This window comes from Bombus pascuorum, chromosome 8, assembly GCF_905332965.1.
Source record: "Bombus pascuorum chromosome 8, iyBomPasc1.1, whole genome shotgun sequence".
NCBI lineage: Eukaryota > Metazoa > Arthropoda > Insecta > Hymenoptera > Apidae > Bombus > Bombus pascuorum.
The window spans coordinates 2,222,305-2,242,610 of record NC_083495.1 but is presented as its reverse complement, the minus strand read 5'-3'; the positions used below and the strand labels follow the sequence as shown (position 1 = coordinate 2,242,610).

The 20,306-nt window shown below is 50.9% G+C and overlaps 1 protein-coding gene and 1 long non-coding RNA gene across 2 annotated transcripts in view; one reads left to right on the top strand and one right to left on the bottom strand.

Annotated features, from left to right (window-relative positions):
* LOC132910039 (hemicentin-1) overlaps positions 1–6,144 on the bottom strand; it is a 35,439-nt gene extending 29,295 nt beyond the window's left edge. Inside the window, exon 1 of the mRNA XM_060965453.1 lies at positions 5,457–6,144. Coding sequence (XP_060821436.1) covers positions 5,457–5,517 — 61 coding nt within the window. The 5' untranslated portion in view covers positions 5,518–6,144. The remainder of the gene's footprint in view (positions 1–5,456) is intronic.
* The window catches only part of LOC132910076 (uncharacterized), a 74,539-nt gene that overhangs the window by 30,517 nt on the left and 23,716 nt on the right, over positions 1–20,306 (top strand). The gene's annotated exons all lie outside the window — the stretch shown is intronic.

Genomic DNA, 20,306 nt, shown 5'->3' with positions numbered 1-20,306 from the left:
GCATAATATCGGAATATCCTTAATGGCGAGCTGCGCGACGCAGCCTTCGAGAAACACCGATTCTCCAGGGTGCCGTGAAACTTATCGCTTCTTAACCGACGACGACGACAACCACGCGTCGATCTTTTCCTCTCTTTTTTGTTCGTTGCGGTCGTTTCACCTAGTCGCTTCGCGAAACGAATGCGAGACGCGAGACGAGAGTTAGCTAGTAACGAAACGCGGCGGAATATCCAAGGACGGTTGAGTAGACGGATATCTATTCGGCTTTCGCCGGAATTTCGCGGGTAAATTTAACTCGGCCGTTCGCTCGTTTCTAGCCCGCCTCGTAATCGTATTAGCCCGGAGCTACGCGAACGTTTTTTCACGTGGTTCGTTGAAAAAATAGCGCCGCCGCGAATAATATCGTTCCACGGTATTTGCCGGGCGCCGCGCAATCGCGAATACGCTTCCCCTCGAACGCGTTTCACCGAGAGAACAAGGCGTAGAACGCGCTACAACGAGCCAAGAACGTTTTTCCAGTCCCAGATTATCCCGATCCTTTCGAATCTCGTCCACACGCTTGATACTCCGGTGATTCTCTCGCAAAAAAGGATCGTTCGGGCGAGCTATGTAATTTCTTTCGCCTTCGATTGTTCTTCTCGGGGGAGATCAGCAAATTTCACGAGATCCGTGCATCCATCTCCTGCGGCCAACTTCTTCTTTACGACGATATTATTAGCGAGCTGCTGGTCGCCCGCGTGAGACGGTTTCGACGAAACGAGCTGACGAGATAACGCAGTTCGCCGTCTGTTTCCGTTCATCTGAAACGTCGGACCGCTCTCCCTGTCTCCCGACTTCCAGTGTCCGACTCACCACCTTCCACGAGCTTGGTTTTGCACGATATCGGATATACGATCCGTTTCGACGTCTCATTCTTTTCTCCTCGCGCTCGTTCAGCCCTGTAATTTACGTCCACTCGACGAATAGATCCGTAAAACTGCCCCGTCGCGAAAGACACTTAATTACCGTCTACAGGCAGCTGGTGTTATCTCGCGGATCACCGTTCCATCCCTTCGTTACCTTCTCGAATTCGATCATGGAAGTGCTCGCTCCGTAACACGCGGCCAAAAGGGATACAAGCAGCTTCGTTCCTACTTTCTCGCTTTAACTCTGTGATCACACATTAGTTTAATGCACGGGACGCGTGTCCGGTAAAATTCTAACGGAGCATTGGGGGAAAATCGATACGCGCTAACGAGCAGCGAAAAACCTTCTTCCGGCTGGCGTTTGCACGCTCCTACCTCCACGGTGACCGGCGCGACGGCTAGTTCGTCGAAAAGAGCTTCCAAGTTGTCGCGAATACGGTCACGAAGGAAAATAGGGAACGAAGAGGAAGAATGGGGGTGAAAGGTACGAGAAAGTCGAGAGTGGCTTGACTCTAGATGTTCGGCGGGGTGAAATTCGAATATTCGAAAGCACGACGGAAGAAAAGTAACAGGCGGACGAAAAGGCGCAGCGGCGCAGGGTGTCGTGCTGGTTGGCCTCCCTTCGCGACACGAGCGCGTATCGGCGACAAGGGTTGACCAGGAATAATTTCACTTTGCGGCCGCCGATAAGCCCACAGGTGCATGTTACCCTACCCACGTCGTATGATTGCGGAATCGCGTGATGCTCGAGTCGCGGTAGCGTACCATGGTGCGATGCGGCGTAACTCTAGAACGCGTAAGCTCGGCCCTTTCGCAGCCGCTGAAAGCAACCCCCGATGGGAGGAGGTATGAGTGCAGAGAGGGTTGTAGCCGAGCAAGCAGTTCGCGATCAACGACGATGCTCGGGGGTCGTGGACGAGCCGGATGCCTCGCAAGCCAAATCATCGACCAACGACAGCGAAAACCTTCCCATTCATCGAGCAGCCTTCTCGAGTTTTCGATCGCATCGCGCTTCACGGCATGGCCGATCTCCCGCTAGCGATAATAACGAAATGTTCGTCGAAGTTTTTGCGCACCGCTGGCGAATCGTTTCGTGCGATCGTCCAAGAAGACGATGACGATAACCTGGTTGGTTTTCCTAGGACGATCGAAGGCGAACTCGGAGCGAATGGCGAGGATTGTTCCGCCAGAAGGTCGCGTAAATACGCTTCGTATCGATAAATCTACGAGCGGGCACCCATAAATAGTCGATACGTGTAGTCTGGCTGCGATATCGCGATACACGCCGGCTCTAGGTGAAACTGTCTCGCGAAAGGGTGGCGGAGGCTGTGAGTTGGCTGCGGGCCAGCAGATATTTTCGTAGTCCTGGCCCCGCTGCTAGCTGTATGCGTCCAGAGTAACCCCGTAGCTTCCCGATCGGGCTACTTAAATCACTGGTAATGTACGTGGTTCGATTGGGCATGGTAGAATCGAGCAGCCCTAACGGTACGACGGCGTAGAACGGAAGCCTGACGGATAACCGGTGGATGGAGAATGAATCTGCCGTCGTGCTCGCCTTCGCGGCCTCCTCCGATTATGTCTATAGTCTCTACACGTGGCGTATAGCTCGGCTGGGTATAAACTATTCCACGAAACGTTCGAAGCTACTTCGATTGAAGCCAATGACTCGCACAAAGGCGGTGGCGAATCACGTGAGAGCGCAAACGAGGCTGAAATCGGACAACGAGACCGGCTTTAGTCGCGAAAGGAACACGAGAGATACGCGTATACGAATCCAATTACGCGGGATGAAGACTTCGCGTACCCTCGGTCCAATTAACGGGAAAACTAATTTCTGCTCGGCGGCGAAATCCTCGCTCACCGAGCTTCCGCGTATTTTTTCCTCCTTTTGTCCTCGGAAAAGCCGCCGAGAACCGAGATCCCCGTTTGCCTCTATCCTTTATCTGATATATATATATACATATATATATAATTTTTTCTCCCCTTTCGCTTCCGTCGACCGGCGGCGTCCCAGTCCCGATTCAGCGCGCCGTAATACGCGCGGCCGCTCGCTCGTTCCGCTGAATTTAATTTAGCACTTACCGTATTGCGCGGCGCACAGCTAACCGTTTAACCGCCTAACGCCTTTGCCAACTTGGAGGGAGTAACGGCCTGCGAATTTTCGTGGACGCGGGCCGTTTTCCATGCAGCGTGGCGGCCTCGATTCTCGTGGTCATCGCGTTGAAATACAGTGACCCTCGAACGCGTTCCTCTCGACCCGTTCCGCTCGACCAAATCGTCGCTCGGTGTGCGAGGCGGCCCGATTTTTCCAGGCAATCGCTTTTCCCTTTTCTTTTTTCCATTTGCTTTTTCATTTCTTCTTTTTTTTTTTGTTTTTTTTTTTTGTTTTCCATTCGACGATATCGCTTTCTGACCGGCCGCGTCGATTTCACCGAGGCTTGGATTAACGGTTAACCGTGCTCGCAAAACGAAACCCTCTAAACTCGCAGGTCTGTTTGTTCAGTATTCGTTTCGTCGATGGAGAGGCTCGATGGGCTAGTCTGCTTTTTCGTCGTCCGCGAGATTATTGCGAATGAACGGACCTCGCACGGTGATTGGTTCCGGCTCATCGGTCGCAACTATTCCACGTATCGAGTCCGAAAAAAGGAGAAAGCGATATGAAAATAGCCTCCATTATGAATCTTGTAGCTTCTCGGAGAATCGCTCACACCAACTTTCCATCGATTAAAGCGTTAATTTCAAGAAAACGCGCTCGCCGTAATCACGATCAACCTGCAAGCAACCGTTCTGGGTCACGTTTCCGGTTGGCTTATCCCGCATATTTTCCTCGCACCTTTTTTCCCGTGTTCACGACGCGACGTTTTGTGCCTGACGTAACCTGAAAACCAAATTACCAGAGCTCCTGTGCTCGAGACGCGTAAGAAGTCGTGAAACGAGACCCGAGCTTGTTTATCGAGGAAAATCAGCGGAAGGAAGAGAGACGCAAACGCGCCGCTGCAACCATCACCAATCTGCCTCTCCCTCCCCGAAAGCGCCATTAAACGCAAGCGATCCCAGCCTGGCTGGCTTTTAATCAGGCTAATGCGTAGCGTCGAGTTATTCCGCGGCTCGTTTCCCTTTCGCGTCCCGTCCCACGCGGATATCGAATAGCCCGTGCACGGCGAAAATCAAATGCGGCCGCGTCCGTCAACGTCGTTCCTGCGCCAAACAAGGATCACGAAACGAACAGAACGTATCACCCTCAACAAGGAGAAGGGAATCGAAATTCGCGAACTGAGCCTCGTTATGATGTGCATAACGAAAAGGGAGGTTGTGGCTCTCTGGATTGGGGAGGCCACAATTCAGGACGATATCGGTCGGACGACGAACAACGAACGTCGGAAACGAAAATTTATTCGCGGAGGATCGTGACAAATATAAATCGTCGTGAGACCAAGCGTCGTATTAAAGACCAGTACGGAGCGAAGCGACGTCGTTGCAATTTCGCAACAGTGACACTATGCGCTTCAGAAGGATTACTTTTTTAATAATACGATGCGCTCGTTTCTCACATCTGTCTATTAGGAATATAAAGTCGACCGAATTTTTTAGCTTTTTAGTTTCATCGGTCAAAATCAGAGCGACCAAAACAGCGCAATCGCTGATGAAATTCGTGATTCGTCGTTTTTTAAATTTTATCCTCGTTCGATACCGGGGGGTAAAGCTTTAGCTACTCATCGACGACCTTTAAACGAAACGAAGTAGCCATAGAAATCGTATTATTTGGGTTACAAGGAAACCCGACGAGGTCAGAGAGGGCCGTTCAGATGATTCGCGAGTAAATCCTCTTTGCCTGGAACGCGAATTCCTGACGCGGCAGCATTTGCCGTGACATGCCGCGGCCTTCTTCGTACAACCTGGGATCAGCTCGCGCTTCCTGCAAACGAATTCGCGGAAGAAGACGCAGCTTCCCCTCACGACCAGCTGCACGGTTTTCCCATAATACGCCGCGACGTCTTTTCACTCGTAAACTCGGACTATATCCTCGTGGTTTGGCCGTGTCCCAACAGCCAGCTTTTCGCTTTCTCCCTGAATATCGTTTTTCTGTTCTTATTTTTCTGTCTCTTTCCCCCTTACAAGTCTCTTCTCCTTCATCCGCGTCGTAACATTTGCAACGAAGCTCCGTCCGAGTTATCGAATTTCTATCGAGCGACTTCGCTGTGCTATTCTATCTATTTGCTTCCTCTATGTAGATAGTCTGTGCGTATGCGTTAGTCGGTCGAAGCATCGCGTATTCGATTTGTAAGCTGCTCCATTTTTACGGCGAGTCGCACGAAACTCGTGGGAAAAGAGAGTCAAACGAGGAAACCTGTTGAGCCGGATAGGCTCGCGCGGATTCGCGGTGATCAGTCGCGAGAACGGGGTAAGTTTCGCGGGCGTACAAGCAAGAGTAGGCGAGGTGTAGGCGAGGTTTAGGCGAACTCGCGACAAGAATCGGCCCGAGGTCAGCGAACCGAAAAGCGAACGCGTCGAGTGACACGAAAGATCAAAGAATCTCGTCGAAGCACTCACCTACGGTTGCCAGCAGCACCAGAAAGGTCCAACGATGTCCGGATCTCTCCACGAATCTCATCCTCTCTGGAATTACGAGCACTCGAGGGCGGCTACTTCTTTCCCTGGTCTACGCCCACCAAAACACACGAAACACAATATTCGATTCGACACTTCTTCCGTTATTATTACAGCTGGCACAAGCCGCTTTGCGTAAATTCCTTAATAAAAGGAAATCACTCTTCGTATAGTGGAGTAACTGTGGTAGTCGTCCCGTGACGACACAGAACGCCTCCGATACCACGCACTACTATACCTTCCTCAAAAGACACGACGAAGCTTCCTGGTCGAGGAGTTCCAAGGTTATTCAGGTGTACGCGTGCTCAATGGCCGAGGACCTTGCAGTCGAGGCCTGGATCGTCCTCGATCCTCTGCTCGTCATGTCGAACAAAGGTGAGAGAAGCGCGGGAATCACGACACGATCGGCTTGAGGTGCGCGAGGCCGTGGTAACTCGCAAGGATCGAGCTTCTCGACTGGCGGGGTATGTATCCGCGGCAGAAGGACGTGCGCGCTCGCCCGGTGGCCAACTCGCGCGGCGAGAGAACAAGCGGAGCGAAGCGGAACGGAATGGAACGGAACGGAAGAACGCGGCAGAGGCTACGTTGGCACCTTGATAGTCGGCGGTTAAGTGCGACCGCGGTCCGCTCGACTCGTGTGTCTCGCTCGCCGTTTCACGGCCGAGCGACAGAGAGAGACTGATCTCGCGATGCGCGCATGCCTCCGGCGAAAGTTTCCTCGAGTCGAATCAAGCCGAGTCGAGTCGCGGGGCTGGTTCGTTTATTTCTCGCGCCACTCTTCCACCCGTACAAGTACGCGCCTCTTTTCGCTCTGGCTCGATCGTCTGATCGTCGTCGTCTCACAGGAAATGCGACGGGTCGCGCCTTTTCTTCGTCTGTAAATACGACGGACGTTGCTTCCTCCCTTCGAATGGTGGACGATTGATCCACCGGAAACTGTCCGCAGAGACAATCGTTCGGTTTCTCTGTGATTGGTCATCGATACATAGACACACGAAGAGTCACAGAAACACGATCGAAGTTGGCGAATAAGAGTACCAGGTGAATCGGTGGACGGGGAATGGTCTCTGGGTTTCAAATGGTCGTTAACGGGGACGGATCGGCGCGAAGCAGCAGGTATCCCGTGCAGCTGCGGGACAACGTGAATTACTGGTGCGAATTCCAATGGTGGGTGGTTCGCGGCGGCCGCTTTCGCCGCGAGTACGTCACCGACCACGGACAGATATACCCACGGTGGAAGCCGCTTCCCATTGCGTTAACGCGACGCGGTTTTACGAGCGTCGATTCTACCAGTAAATCGCGCCCCGTGCACGGGATTCTCTTTTATCTGCGAAACATATTTCTGCCGGCGGTGAGGACGAAACGAGACGAAAAACGAGAGCGGCGAAGCAAAAAGAGAGAGAAATACGCGAGAGGACGCGAGACGAGGAACGAACGCGAAATGAAACGAGCTGAAATGAAACGCGCGAACGAACGAGAAAACGATCGTTAAAACGTTTAGAGACGCGGTTCCGGGGCAAAGAGATGCAGTCGAAGATGTGGAGCAAGAGGAACCGAGTATCGGTAGACCGTGGGGCGAATAGGGAAGGGACGAGGGTGGAACGAACGGGTCTACGAGAGAAGTTAACCAGGGAGACCGGAGAAACTCGCAGACTCCGCATCCGGCCGCTCGATGGTAGACCGTACAATTGTCTGGCATTGTGCTTGCAAATCAAGCGGCGGGCCGAATTTACATGAGATTTACGGCATTCCGTTTGCCGCAGCCCTGGCTGCCGCGTCCTCCTTCGTGTAACGCTCACGATTCCGCCTCATACCTCGTCCAGCCTCGCGCGAATGCTCACCTAGACGATCGTGCCCTGACCGCGACAAAAACCTCCGACGAACACGCCTTTAATAAATTCCACTTCGGTTCGTATTCTATATCCCTGTCCTTCTCTCCTTTTCCCTATTCCCCCCTTCTTAACTGGATTCGTTTTCCCGCCAATCGACTTTGAATATTTTGCGGAATTCAAGGAAGCTCCTCCGAAGGGAGAAGTTTCGGAGAAGGCAAATACGCTACGAACCAGAGGCACGTACACGCTCCAGAGAATACGCCGGTCGCGTTACACCCGAGACTTCCCGCGGGAGATTCCCGCTTCTTAATTACTTCCATCCATTAATTAAAGAGTCGACTCTTGACCGCCACGAAAGCTCGAGCTTCCGAGTACCCGGATCGCGAAACTCACTCTCGATCGAAAGAGCGCCGATATCCTGCTAGATAAATCGCCCGAGAGCCTGGAACATCCGCCTTTCAACTCTGAACAACGCGAAAAGAGCAGTCTACTTTGATATTTGACGCCGCTACGTTCGAACCTGAGTGTTTTGTGACTTTTGCGAGTGTACCGGGTATCACTGTAATGGAATAATGGCGCCTGAGGAAGTTTGGCGAATCGTTGAAGAAATTAAGAAATCGAGAGGTGTTTTTCATGAAATTTTATCTAAACGATGAACCCGCGATATATGTAGATAAACAAATAAAATTATTATAAAACATACCGAATGGAAGGCAGCGTGAAATCGACGCATAATGCTAAAGAAAGAAATAAAACCCGAACCAAACACGGTGTTTGAAATCCTAGTATCGCTTTAATAACTTTACAATCAAGCTCGTTGATCACAGTTTGCCCTTCCTCATATGGTGCCAGTCTACGCGGTAGATTATTTCATGAGAAGCTCGTACCGGAGCAAAGTCGCGGTCGCGTAGCAGACTCGCGCGCTCGCGATTTCAAGACTCCAGAGACTCGGTTCTCCTCAGGCGCTCGTGTAGGTCTCGCAGTTAAATTAGGTGAAATAGCTCCCTAGACGTCTCTTCGTTAGACTTCTCTAGACCGTTATCCTTTCGCGTGATACGAGAACTAAACTTGCCTCTTTCCGCGAGATGCCCACAATTTTGCGACTTTCATCTCGGTTCAGCTTTTCCTAGATGACTTATGATTCGGACTTCGTGAAGCGGAAGCCGCTCTTTCCAACGGGTTAAGGTCGAAATCAGCACGTGTGTCACGAGAGCGGCACGAAACGATCGATGTGCTAGCGCGAATTCATTAAGTATTCGCGCGGCTTTAATTACGAGAACAAAGTTTCCGCTCGATTGGAAAAGTTTTCACGGCGCTTGCATACTCGATCGCGTTGGATCGGCGCTACTGCTGCGCTGCAAACCCGCCCCCGAGGCCAACCGTTCGGGAAAAGCGGAAGCTTTCTTTACCAGCGCAGACAACGTCACGTAAAAATTCCCAGCGACGAACCGACTCGCCCGAATGGGGCATCCCAAGTATCCAAAGTTTGAGCTTGATTTCCCCCGGAGAATTTCTATAGAGATACGGGAGCGAGAATCTTCAGGGGGTTGATCAAAGACAGCGAACCGTCGCTGATCCGACGGTGGATCTTGCGTTCGATGCAATTAGAGAACCCTCCTACATTTCTCTTCCCCAAGGAACCTGTTCTCCATCGATCTTCCTCGATTTTCTGTCATTTAATGGGGCTGATAGATATTATAGCGGTATGCGACACGCAATATTCGATATTGCTTGTCGGGTAAACAGACAGTGATCTCTCCTCTAAAATCATTAAGTGAATCGAAGATTATTCGACGACGCCACGCGAAAGCGAGATAAGCTTTCTCGAAGCATAGTCGTTTTATTGGCAAAGCTTGGGTTCATAGATTTTTTATGCGCCAAAACTCATTAAAGCCTGCTGTCGGCTAGCCGCACTTTCCTATGATCCAATTTCCAACGCTGTTCTCGCGCGCTTGTTCCCTTTTCTTTCCATTGCACGACTGAATTGAATAAATAAATAAATCTTCAACTCGACCTGAATACAGGTGGATAATTCTTCCGCCAAAGGAAATTACTGAGAAAGAGCTGACGCTGGCGGACCGATCGGCGATATTGCTTTGGAGCGAAGCCTATCTTCTCTTTTCGCAACCGGTCCAACGTTGAAACAGCTGCGCCGCGAATCGAACTTCTATCCTCGTGCAAAGGAGACCACGTCTAGGGAGATTCCCCTATGGGAGACATCCGCGTCGCTTATCGTCGCTGATAAAATCGGGTGTCGAATTTGTCGCGAGCCGGCCAACGGCTCCACTCTGGCTATCTCCCTTCCCCCAGCCTGCAGAGACACAAATCAGTCGAAGGCGAGCTACTGGCTACTGGTGAGGTGATGGCGACGAAGGGAAGCGAGATAGGGGACCGACAGAGTGGTAAGGGGATCTCGTAATCCTTTTGTAAGATGGCCGAGAGAACGGTGGTTAACGTTTATCGCAATAAATAAAGCTCGGCTTTCTGTCCCGGAAGGTAGACGTGCAGTCGTTAAAGCGTGCAAAGTTTGGGAGGGGATATCGTTAACGGTAGCGAGAAGCAAGAAGGAGGCGAGTCGTGAAAGCTCTTTGAGGTCGCGGCCGATACTACGCGCGCAGGTTAAGTGCTCGCTGCGGCACCAAGATTCGGCTCGTCGGCTTAATAAGCTCCTGAAACGCCGTGGAAATTTGTTGCCCTCCGACGCGGTATACGACCCTCTGCTCAGACACCGACTAATCTGGATCCACCGCAGCCACCTTCCTACCATCGATGCCGCGGAATTCCCACGCGAGACTGCGTCGTTGCGGTTCCATCAACGACGAACCGTACCGTTGCTCTCGATCCCGACGGAGGATCTCTGTCGGAGATACTGCGGTAATACGCGATACAGGGGATACACGCGAGGATATCGATGGAACGGAAGACGAGCTCCGAAGGAGAACGATCGCTTCGAGACGGTTAGGTCTTTGGGCTCGGTTAAGGTCTGCACTCGCAGGTGGCCGCACGCGAGCCGAGGAATCGACCCAACGGTCGAGAGGCGAAGCGACGGCGACTCGACGAGCCGTGACCAAGACTTCCGTTCGCACGGCCTGTACGAGCACCTCGCAATAAAAGCGTTTCTCTCGCGTTTCAGTCGGATCGGGAAAGGGACGGGGTCGCGTGGGAGGCTACCGGACGCCTCGATTGCCGGGGCCCGATAGCGATCTCAGACCGATCTGTTGGCGGTAGCGGTGGCGGTGGCGGTGACGGTAGCAGCGCCGGAGGCGGTAAATCGAGACCGTACGTAGTACGTTGGGGGGACACCTCTGGGAATGGTAAGGAAAATCTTGACAAAACTGTGATTGCCACGGCGGAGTTGACGAGGTACGCGAACCTAGGGGACGCCGCGGGGAGAAGTCGAGTATCGGTTGTACGACGGAAGAGGCGCAGCTGCCAGTGACTCGTTTCAAGTGTCGCGTCTTCGTCCCGCCGTACAACGAACACCGACAAGAACGCACGTCTCTACTCTCCCTAGAGTATCCAGAGAGAGCTCCGAAGTACGGAGACGAAACAAGACGGAATCGGGTATCAAAGAGGTAAACCTCGTTTCGACGGTACCGTTCTCGGTAAACACGATCGAGTAAGGTAACTATGAAGCGACCGAGTGTACGCGCCGGGGATAATTATTCGTCGAATTGCGAGTTCTAATTACGGAGGTCAGGTTTAGAGTCCCGTAGAGTTTCTGTTCCTCTTAATTGGTGCCCGGAGACTTTCAGAGTCATGGCTACTGATTACTTTTAACGTACTCCTTAACGATTCTTGCAATCCATTTTCAGCTTCATCGCCGTTCCTCGAAACTAAAACGGGTGTACGTGTATTGTTTTTGTTCTACGTAATGGGTTACACCTGCTAAGTAACCCCTTTCTCTCCCTCTTCCGTAAGGTACTTGCTTTAAATTGCCATACGTCCAGCTAAAATCTCCGTGGAAGAGCAGGGCGCGGCATAAAGACGACGTCCTTTCTCTTTCCGTTCGTTCCGTTTCGTTTCGCTCGGTAGCCAGAAAGGAGGAAACCATTCTCTGTCCGGGCATTTAATCGAGCCAACGGTTTTCCAGAATTGCACTCGTAGCCGCGTTTTCTACGACAGTAACGGTCGTCGACGAACACGTGCCAGATGACAGGTGTGTTTGCGCGACTAGGCCGTGTCCGATCGCGACACGCTATCGTTTATCTACCGGCTTATCGGCTCGACCGAAGCTCCCAGTAGTCGTTCGTTCGTTCGAGGTCCGGGTCGCTGCCAAATCTCGACCCTACCGATGGCGATGTCGTTCGAAACCTCCGAAAATGGGTGAGCTTTATCGCGTCTATCGAGCGACTCGATTTCTCCAAGTTGTTGGAGTCGTCGATGGAATAACGCGCGAAAACTTGACCGTGAGTTTCACGGTTTATTGAAATGCATCGGCGAAAGGGATCAGAGGCGTCGGATCTTTATCGTTTCTGCAGCGCTTCCTAACGCCGATAGGTTTTAGCGGGTGAATCGTTCTTCTTTCTCGGATTCGTTCTTTTCGTCTGGTTCTCGCAAAAAGAAGAGGGAGGTTGATCGATTTATTGGATCGCCGAAGTTCCAAGCTCTCCGCATCAGGGGTCGGATATAAATCGATTTGCTCGATTATCGTAACGGCCAGCTGACTTTAATGGCTCGCTAAACGCTTCCGCTTGTCGTCGAGGTACTTGCCGCGGTTAGCCGACCGAATAAAAACCGTTCTCGGTTCCCCAGTCGACGATCACGGCGAAGGTGTACCGTCTGCGGGACCGGAAACAGTCGGCGACGGCGGCGGCGGTGCTACGCGAAATGAGGACGCCCGTCCTTCCGTTCGTTTCGTTCACAGTGAAGAAACCTGGCTGGCAAAACGCGGCTAAGCTTCTTGCCCGATCTTCGTGACCCGCGTCGGCGTCGATTCTCTCTCTTCCTCTGCGGAACCTTTGCAAGAACTTCCCAAAGCAGTCGGATCGAAAACGCGCACAACCAGCCGGTACGTTATTTACGAGGCCTGCCACTCGTGCTTCTCTTCTTCTTGCGAACACCATGGATCGCACGTGCAACCCTGCACGGCTTCAACAAGCACCGCTGCCACTAGCGGCGATTAACGAGCGTGACCATGGCCTCACGCACCACTTCTGCGCTTTTTCCGCCTCTCCTCTTCGTCTTTCCGGAGATCCGCCGCGCGGTGAAGAGAAAATTCGTCTTGCGGGCGGAGAGACGCGAGGCCAGAAGAGGTCAGCAATCGTTGGTCGAGAGTCCGGTAGTGGTTCCGCGACACTGCGTGATAAGTATACTCGACCGGTTCGCGTTCCCCTGCTCGAAAGGGCAAAGAAAAAGACGGGTCGCGGCGGAAAAAGATGGCGGCAAAACGAGTAACTTCTCGTCGAGTAGCGGGCCGCGATCTCCTCCGCTTCGAGCCACCTCGTCGTTAGATCCGACGCGCGGAGTCCGTTGAACTTCCACCGCACGAGGCCGACCTCTGTCTTCCTTCTTCTTCCACCTCCTCCGTCTCTTTCCATCATTCTGACAAAAGCAAAGGCTGTGGAATCGGATCCATGGATCGTAGGAAATAGCGCAGAAACATCGGCTTCCCCTTTGAATAAATCGATTCCGTCTTCTTAATGCCCAGTCAGGATCCTTCGCTACTTGGAGACTCGAACCGTTTTTCGTCGCGTCTTACACAACTTATTACCATGACAATAGTTATTCTATCGCTGCTAGCTTTTCGAAATTAATACGATCTTTCCGTTGTTTAAACTGAACTTCGCGAGGATCACCTTGTACTTTTTGATCGTCTCTCGCGCGACTTTCTCCTCCTTTGCGGTTTTTCTGCTACTTGGCCGACCGCGCGTTTCAAAGTCATACGTTTCCTTATTTCATCCTTGATATTTGTCGTGAAAGAGACGTGTCCTTCGTCGAGAAAAACGGAGAATTTCGAATGTAATTCGTACAAACGGAGTATTCCGATCAAAACGATAACCTACATTTTCTTACCTCTCGTTTCTTCGATAGAAAAATGACCCGAGTTCCGTTCGTAAAGCCGAGTGGGTAAGCGAGACGCTTGTTAGAAATTATCTCCGCGTAAAAATTTGCTGGCGGACTTTTTACTCGCCGGTATTCTTCGACGATGCTCGAAGGAAGAAGCCCGAAGATACCCAGAATAGCACTTAACGAAAGCGTCCTCAATACATCGATTTTCGATTCGAAACGAACTTTATACTTTCTTCGGTCTCGAACTAACAGGATCGTGCTATTTTTTCCGGATCTCGTCGACTATTTTCTATCTCTGTCTCAGACACCTCGTTTCGAAAGATTTTGCCCGAAGATCGTTGAAGAGCCGATGCTTTCTTTTCCGGCGACGAGGAATAATTTTTTCGTGAGTTGCGAAAGATCGATTACGAGGAATTCATTTGCGTACGGTCGCTCGCAGCTAACGTGGCATCACGGGGCCTGTTCCAGCCTCTTTCTCGTACTCGGCATGACTTTGTTCGCGAGCCAGCCGCGGAATTTTTATTCGCCGTTTAGTTTTAATCAAAACCCGAGGCGGACGTCGCGATCCGCCGCCGGCACTCTTCAACGGTCTTTTTTCATTTCGCGACGCGTACGACGGGAACGCGAAAGGACGTCCGGTGAAATGAGAACAGGAAAACGAGAGACGCGAACGCCGCTCTGTCCGAGGTAATTGGAAAAGTACCGGGGAAAATAAAAAATTCAGTATTCTCTGCGTGTAAGGCGAATGGACGAGTCGACCGGAAGACCGCGGGGTTTCTAATCTTTCGTCGGAGGTTCCCGCATCGCGTGACTTTCCGCGCCGTCACGGACCTGCACCACGGACAAATGTGTTCGACTCAAATGTGTTCGTCCACGGGCAAGATGTTCGACAGATTTTGCGAGTTTCCACTTTAACCAACGCGGTAACATTTGGAAGACATTCGAGTACTGCTGGTTCCATGGTCATTTGTCTTCGAAGGAGCCAAAGTAATCGCAAAATTCGTCCTTAACGTATGAAGGACAAAAAATTATGTTCGATTCTTATTGTTAGAAGAAATAGAAAACGAATGTTAGTCACGAGTGTCGGTTGGCAAAGAGGTTCCCTTTACCTTAATGCCAAAGGTCGTAACCATAAATTTGTTTTCAATTTTTTATGGCTTCGTGGCACAATCGCCCCCTTAATTCCCCGGTCATTTCCATCAATTTATCGAGAAAGGCGTAATGAGTACCTAGAAAGGTACAAGTTACACACGCGGCTTACTGCGCAACTGCACGTAACGCTCGCCTCGAGTTTTTCTAACTGCTGTACGACACTAACTAGAACCTAGGCAGCTAATCAACTCGTATATCAATATTCGATAACGATAGGTGTTACTTCCTACTCGCCTTAATATTCCGGTGGTACTCTAATTTGCTGTCGAAACGCACACGATATCTACGTGTACGACAATGTGTAGGATCGCGTGGAGCAGCTGCTTTCGAATTTCCATGGTACCCGTGTACCGCGTAGATATCATCGCCGCGAAGAAAGGACAAACTATTCGTTCTGGCGTGCAAAGTGTCTCTGGTGTTTCCTCCGGCGGTGGAAGCGGCGGCGAATCCGTTTCCGCTCCAACGATCGCTCGAATATTAATCGCATCGGTGACTCGAAGGAGACTCCCTGTTTCGGTCGTCTCGGCCTTTTCTCCGTTTCCCCTCGGCCCCGTCTCCTTCCGGACTCTCTCCTAAATTCCCTTCTGTTCCGCGACTGGTTTCCAAAGCCGCTCCGTCCGGAGCAGGGACGCGAGAGCGTCGGGGAGGACGTCGCTTAGCGTTTCTCGCGCGCGTTACCGGAGTTAGTTTCAGCCGGCTGAACCACGCTCGTTAGCATGTCATTTTTATTCATCGAGCCTCGAGAGGACCTGTAAGACAGCCAAATCGATAGCTGGATCCGTGAACCGCGTCTCGTAGGCGCGACCGCGCGCCTGCGTTCTTGTCCGTCTACCTTCACGCTACCTGCACCCACCTGGTTACCTGCCCTGTCCACGAAGGACCGATGGAAAGAAAAGTCGGCAGATGAGAAAGCCGGAAAATCACGAAAGTTTCGGTAAAGCCGGCTGAAAGAGACGGGATCCGTCGCTAGCGAATGTTCCGAAATCCGTTTCGATCGGATGAGATCTTCTTTGCTTCCAAGAATTCTTGACGCCGCGTCGACTTCTTCACTGCGAATCGTCGCGTAATAACCGCGAAATGATCGATCGAACACGGGTCGTTGGTTATCGCTCGAAAAACTTTGATCACAACGCTTCGCCCTTCTATTTCTGGTCCTTCCTATTTCTTCTGTTAGCTCTGCATTCTCGGGCTCGAAATTTTCCAACATCGAGATCCCAGCTCTCCCTTCCTCTCGATCGACTTTACCCCTTCAGGTTTGTACGCGGACAGATTTTCGGTCGGGCTTGGCCCCGCTCCAGGCTCTTTCTTCGACATGCTTACCTGAAACGCACGGAAACGGATCCATTCGAGCGAAACAGGCTTCGTATACGTGTCCGCGATCTCTTTGGTACGTTTCAAATCGCGAGGGACCCTTTTTGGCCTGGAAGCGACGACGGTCGAAACGGAGACAATCGGTAAGCAAGCACAGGGTCAAGACGCGGCAGGAATACCACCCTCGAAGACGACGGGGAAGGAGAAAGGAAAAGCAGAAGAGGAGCGGCGTTTCGCATGCACGGACGATCAGAAATTGGCCGCAATCTTTGCGCCGCTTACGGACAATTACTAACGAGATTGCCTTTCTCGGTCTCCCCTCGCGTTCGTTCCCTTCCACAGCCCCCGACGCTATTTTCACTCCCACCTCCCGCGGCCGTTTAACGTCACCCCCTTGTCATTTGCCATAGAGAATCGGACGACCACGCGCCCCCAGCACCGAATAAAATACAATCGTGCGTTCCGATCTGCCGTTACGGCGGATTATAACTTCGTTGATCGCGGACGGAACGCCAGGGGTTCGTCTATTTGTATTCAAAGGCAATTGCGATTGTGCAGGCGCCTCTGCTTCCGGCGTTTCTCGATATTCTCGCATGGGCCCTCTGTTTTCTCTGCTCTGCTCTCTCTTTCTCTCTCTCTCCTCTCTGTCGCCCTCTCGCTCTCGCTCTCTTGACGATACCGAATTTCTCGCGTTTAACTCCAGCCAATATCTTTACCGTTTCGTCGCTATAAATTGCAGTCGTATCTTGGGTCACTGGGAAATATGCGATCATTGACGTTTCAATCTTTAAAACTATCGACCGAGTTAAATTTAAAGATATGAATCAGTAGCAATATCTATCTAGATATCTACAGCTTCGACTCTGACAAAATGGTAAATTTTCAACTTATTGACGTATATAGCGTGGTCTATCTATCCGGTTCGGTTTACATTATATGACCCGTAAGCTGAAATATTCTTTGGATTATTTCTAATGTAAATGGATCAAAGGAATAAAAGTGAGAATAATGAGGTATCCATACAACGTTTGTGGGATCAATTTCGAATTCCTCGCTCGAAATATTTATAAACACGACTTGATATACTGGAATTTATTGGGGCACGAACTAAAATCCATCGAAGTTATTTACATAGCTGTGTATGATTGCAATCCTCAGTGAACGTGACAAGTATCCGTAACAATGAAATTTAGTAATGATGAAAAGTGAGATCGATCCTCGTTCATGGCGCATGCGACGAAAATTTTGAGAGAGTAAAACGTTTGCACCACACGAAACAATATTCGGAGCGAACATTTCGTCGAACGTTACAAAAAGTGATAGCATTGCCGAAAATGTTCACGATTAATAGTATTCCGTTCTTTAAAATAATTTTTCGCGTAGCAAACGTTTTACAAGCAATTTAAGATGATGACATTTCGTGAATCACGTGGTATAAACTATTTACATATCGCACGTATAAATGTGACGCATTGGTAGAATCTAAATCTATCGCTTTTCTTCTAACGGAATCATCCACGTCTATGTTTGTACGTTTTGACCCCGTTCGTCCGAATACATAATTTGACAATTATTGCCTCTATCTAAATTTTATCACCCATATTATGCTTTTTGATCAGATTTACTCAAGTTCCGATTACTAAATCATTAATAATTACTATTTAATCGATCGCAGGTGTCATTGCGACGAAAGTAACGAGTTAATCTCCTCTATACCTAAAAACGATCATCGAAAATGCCCGTTTCTCCCGCTCGAACGATAAAAATTCGACCTGGTTTTCTCGATCGCGCTAGGAACAGTGGAAAAGAAGAATCACCGAATCGACAATTACAATTTCACCGTTCGCCCTTTTTCCTTGGCTCGGCAGTCCTCCATAGTCTCTGTGTAAAAGTTCCGTCTCACCGTCGCAGAGTCATCTTTCCTGTCGTCGAGATGCTTGCTCGCTCTACCACTGAGGTCTTTAACCTTCGCAAAGAACTCGACGCGGAGATACGAACGGCATAAAACGAGGCAACGGTGGCGGTGTACGCCGATCGCGCTCGCACGTTCGTTCGCTCGTTCGCTCGCTCGCGACCACGATCCGCAAGGGAAATAAGGAAAAGGAAAGCGTGGAACAAATAGAAACGCGATACAAATATAAATAGAGAGACGCGACCAGAAGAGACGAAGGAAACGGCAAAGAGAAGACGGAATAGAGAAACTAGCGTGCGACATTGAAGGCGTCTTGGACTATGTCGAGCTCTGCGATTTCTTTTTGCTTAGTGTATACGTATGTGTTTGTCTGTGTGTGTGTGTGTACGTACGACGCATAAAGTCGCGAAACAAAAACGGTCGAAGGAAGGCTATCTTATTCCTCTATTCAAGATGGAGCCGCACAGAGCCGGAGAGAAGCGAGACTGACTATGAGATTCGTCGGGCCACTTGGTGCACATGGCGTTTGTCTCGATACTCTCGATTAATTCGATGACGCGATGGTTAATGAAAATATTATCCGCGAGCATATTTGAGCGAATCCCGCGAGAGTCGTGAACGTTTATTGGCAGAGACACGCTCGGACGGCGCCGTAATTAGGTCCGACTACCGGATACGATGGGTTAACATACGACCTGTGATTATTAAATGGGAATTACCGGCAGCCCCGACATTAATGCGGTGCCGAGTATTATCGCGTGACGACCCTATACGGCTTACACCGTAATTCCGTGTCTCCCGTTGCGCCACTGATTTTACGAACAACAACGACGACCTTTGCAACCGATAACGACGACGCATGCTCGATCGAGCGGATTGCTCGAAAACGCAGCCGATTTCAATCGATTCCCACCGATATCCCTTCCTTCCCTTCTCTACCTCCTCTATTCCCCTTCGTTCCTGCGTTCCTTCCCCAATCCCTCACCCCTTTCCCCATCCACTGGCCACGTCCAAATTAATTAACGATAAGATTAATTGGTCGACGTTCACGTTCCGACCGTGCCGGTATCAATCGTTGAACGAAACGAGGTCCGTTCGCGTCGCTTCCTATTCCCTTCCACCGTTCAGATGCTTTCATCTATCCGCCGTTCTTTCGTTTTCGCGACGACTTGGCTCGTTAGGCAGAACCCAGGCGAGAACAAAGTCGCGATTCTTTCGCGTCGTAACGACCAAGAACGGTAAAAACCGCGGTTTCTGTCCGTGACACTTTTGCGATCAGAAAATAGAACCGATCGATAGCTATGCTCTGGAAACGCGTCGCCGCCGGTCACTACAGGGGAGCAACCTTTCGATCCATCCCTCGCGACGAACGCCTCGAAATGCCGGCCATTCTCGCAGTCCCATTTCCCCTTCGCTTCACACTTTTCACCTTCCTCTTTTTCCACCCCTTTTCCCCACCTTTACTCTCGCTATAATGGTCGGGCGTCCCCCTCGTTCGCCGGTCCGTTCATCGGTCTAATGCATGGAATACGAAGGAAAGAAGAAAAAGACGTGGATTCGACGGGGTCGCGACACCACCACGAATCATCCCGCTTTTCTCGAGGACGTCGCCGGTCACGGGTAACCAGATTTATTCGCGGTCCTCTCGATACCGATGTCCGCTAACGGTGGGCGGTGCTCGACAGAAAAGTTACGTGCCGCGAAAGGAGTCTCTGGGAAGTCTTTAGAAGAGAATAGCGCGTTCTCTGGCTCGTGAAAAGAGCTCCTGGAGATCGTTCGTCCTCGGTGCCCGAGCACCACCCACCGAGATTGGCCCTAAAGTTCCTCCACTACCCACAAAGGCACGATCGTCGAATTTATGTTCTCCGTTGGGCACCTTTATCGGGTCGCGGATTCTCTTCACGGGACCGCGTTTTCCTCGAATTCCTCGTGTCGAGATCCTAATTGTCCTCCGCTGCCTCTGACTCGAACCTTCCTACGAACGAATGAACGAACGAAGCGAAGTAAGGACGATTTTCGCAAGCTCTAAGATAATTACAGACTGCAAGAGGAAGAAATTCGCGGACGAATATACACCTACCTTCTCTGGAAAAGGGGGTTCACGCGTCGAAAGGAAGAGTTCGGTAGCGTGATGTTTGCCCTGATATTCGGCGAGGGTGGCACGATGCGGCCGTTATAATTTATCCTCGTAAAATATCGTCGCTTCAACGACGCCAATGACGCGGAAAGGCCGACGGTATATCGTCGAGAATCACGCAACCGTGGACACCGCGAAAGGCCGAATCGCGATCAATTGTTCGGATCGAATTTTCGTTACGGGCTAGGCGGTTGCAATGACGACGGGGGTAAAAGTAAAAAAAAGTTGAAAAACAGCAAAGGGGTAGTATGGTGGGAAAAAAATATAGGGAAAAAAATGCAGAGAACAAAGATGATACGTGGTCGGGGTTGAAACCGTCGAGTTGCCGTTTACCTATCGCAGGACGGTTTCGAATACGTCGGGCCGAAAGCAATTTCGACGGTTCCTCCCCCTTCCCCCTCCCGCGCGCTGGGCTCATCGATATGGAAACGGGTCGC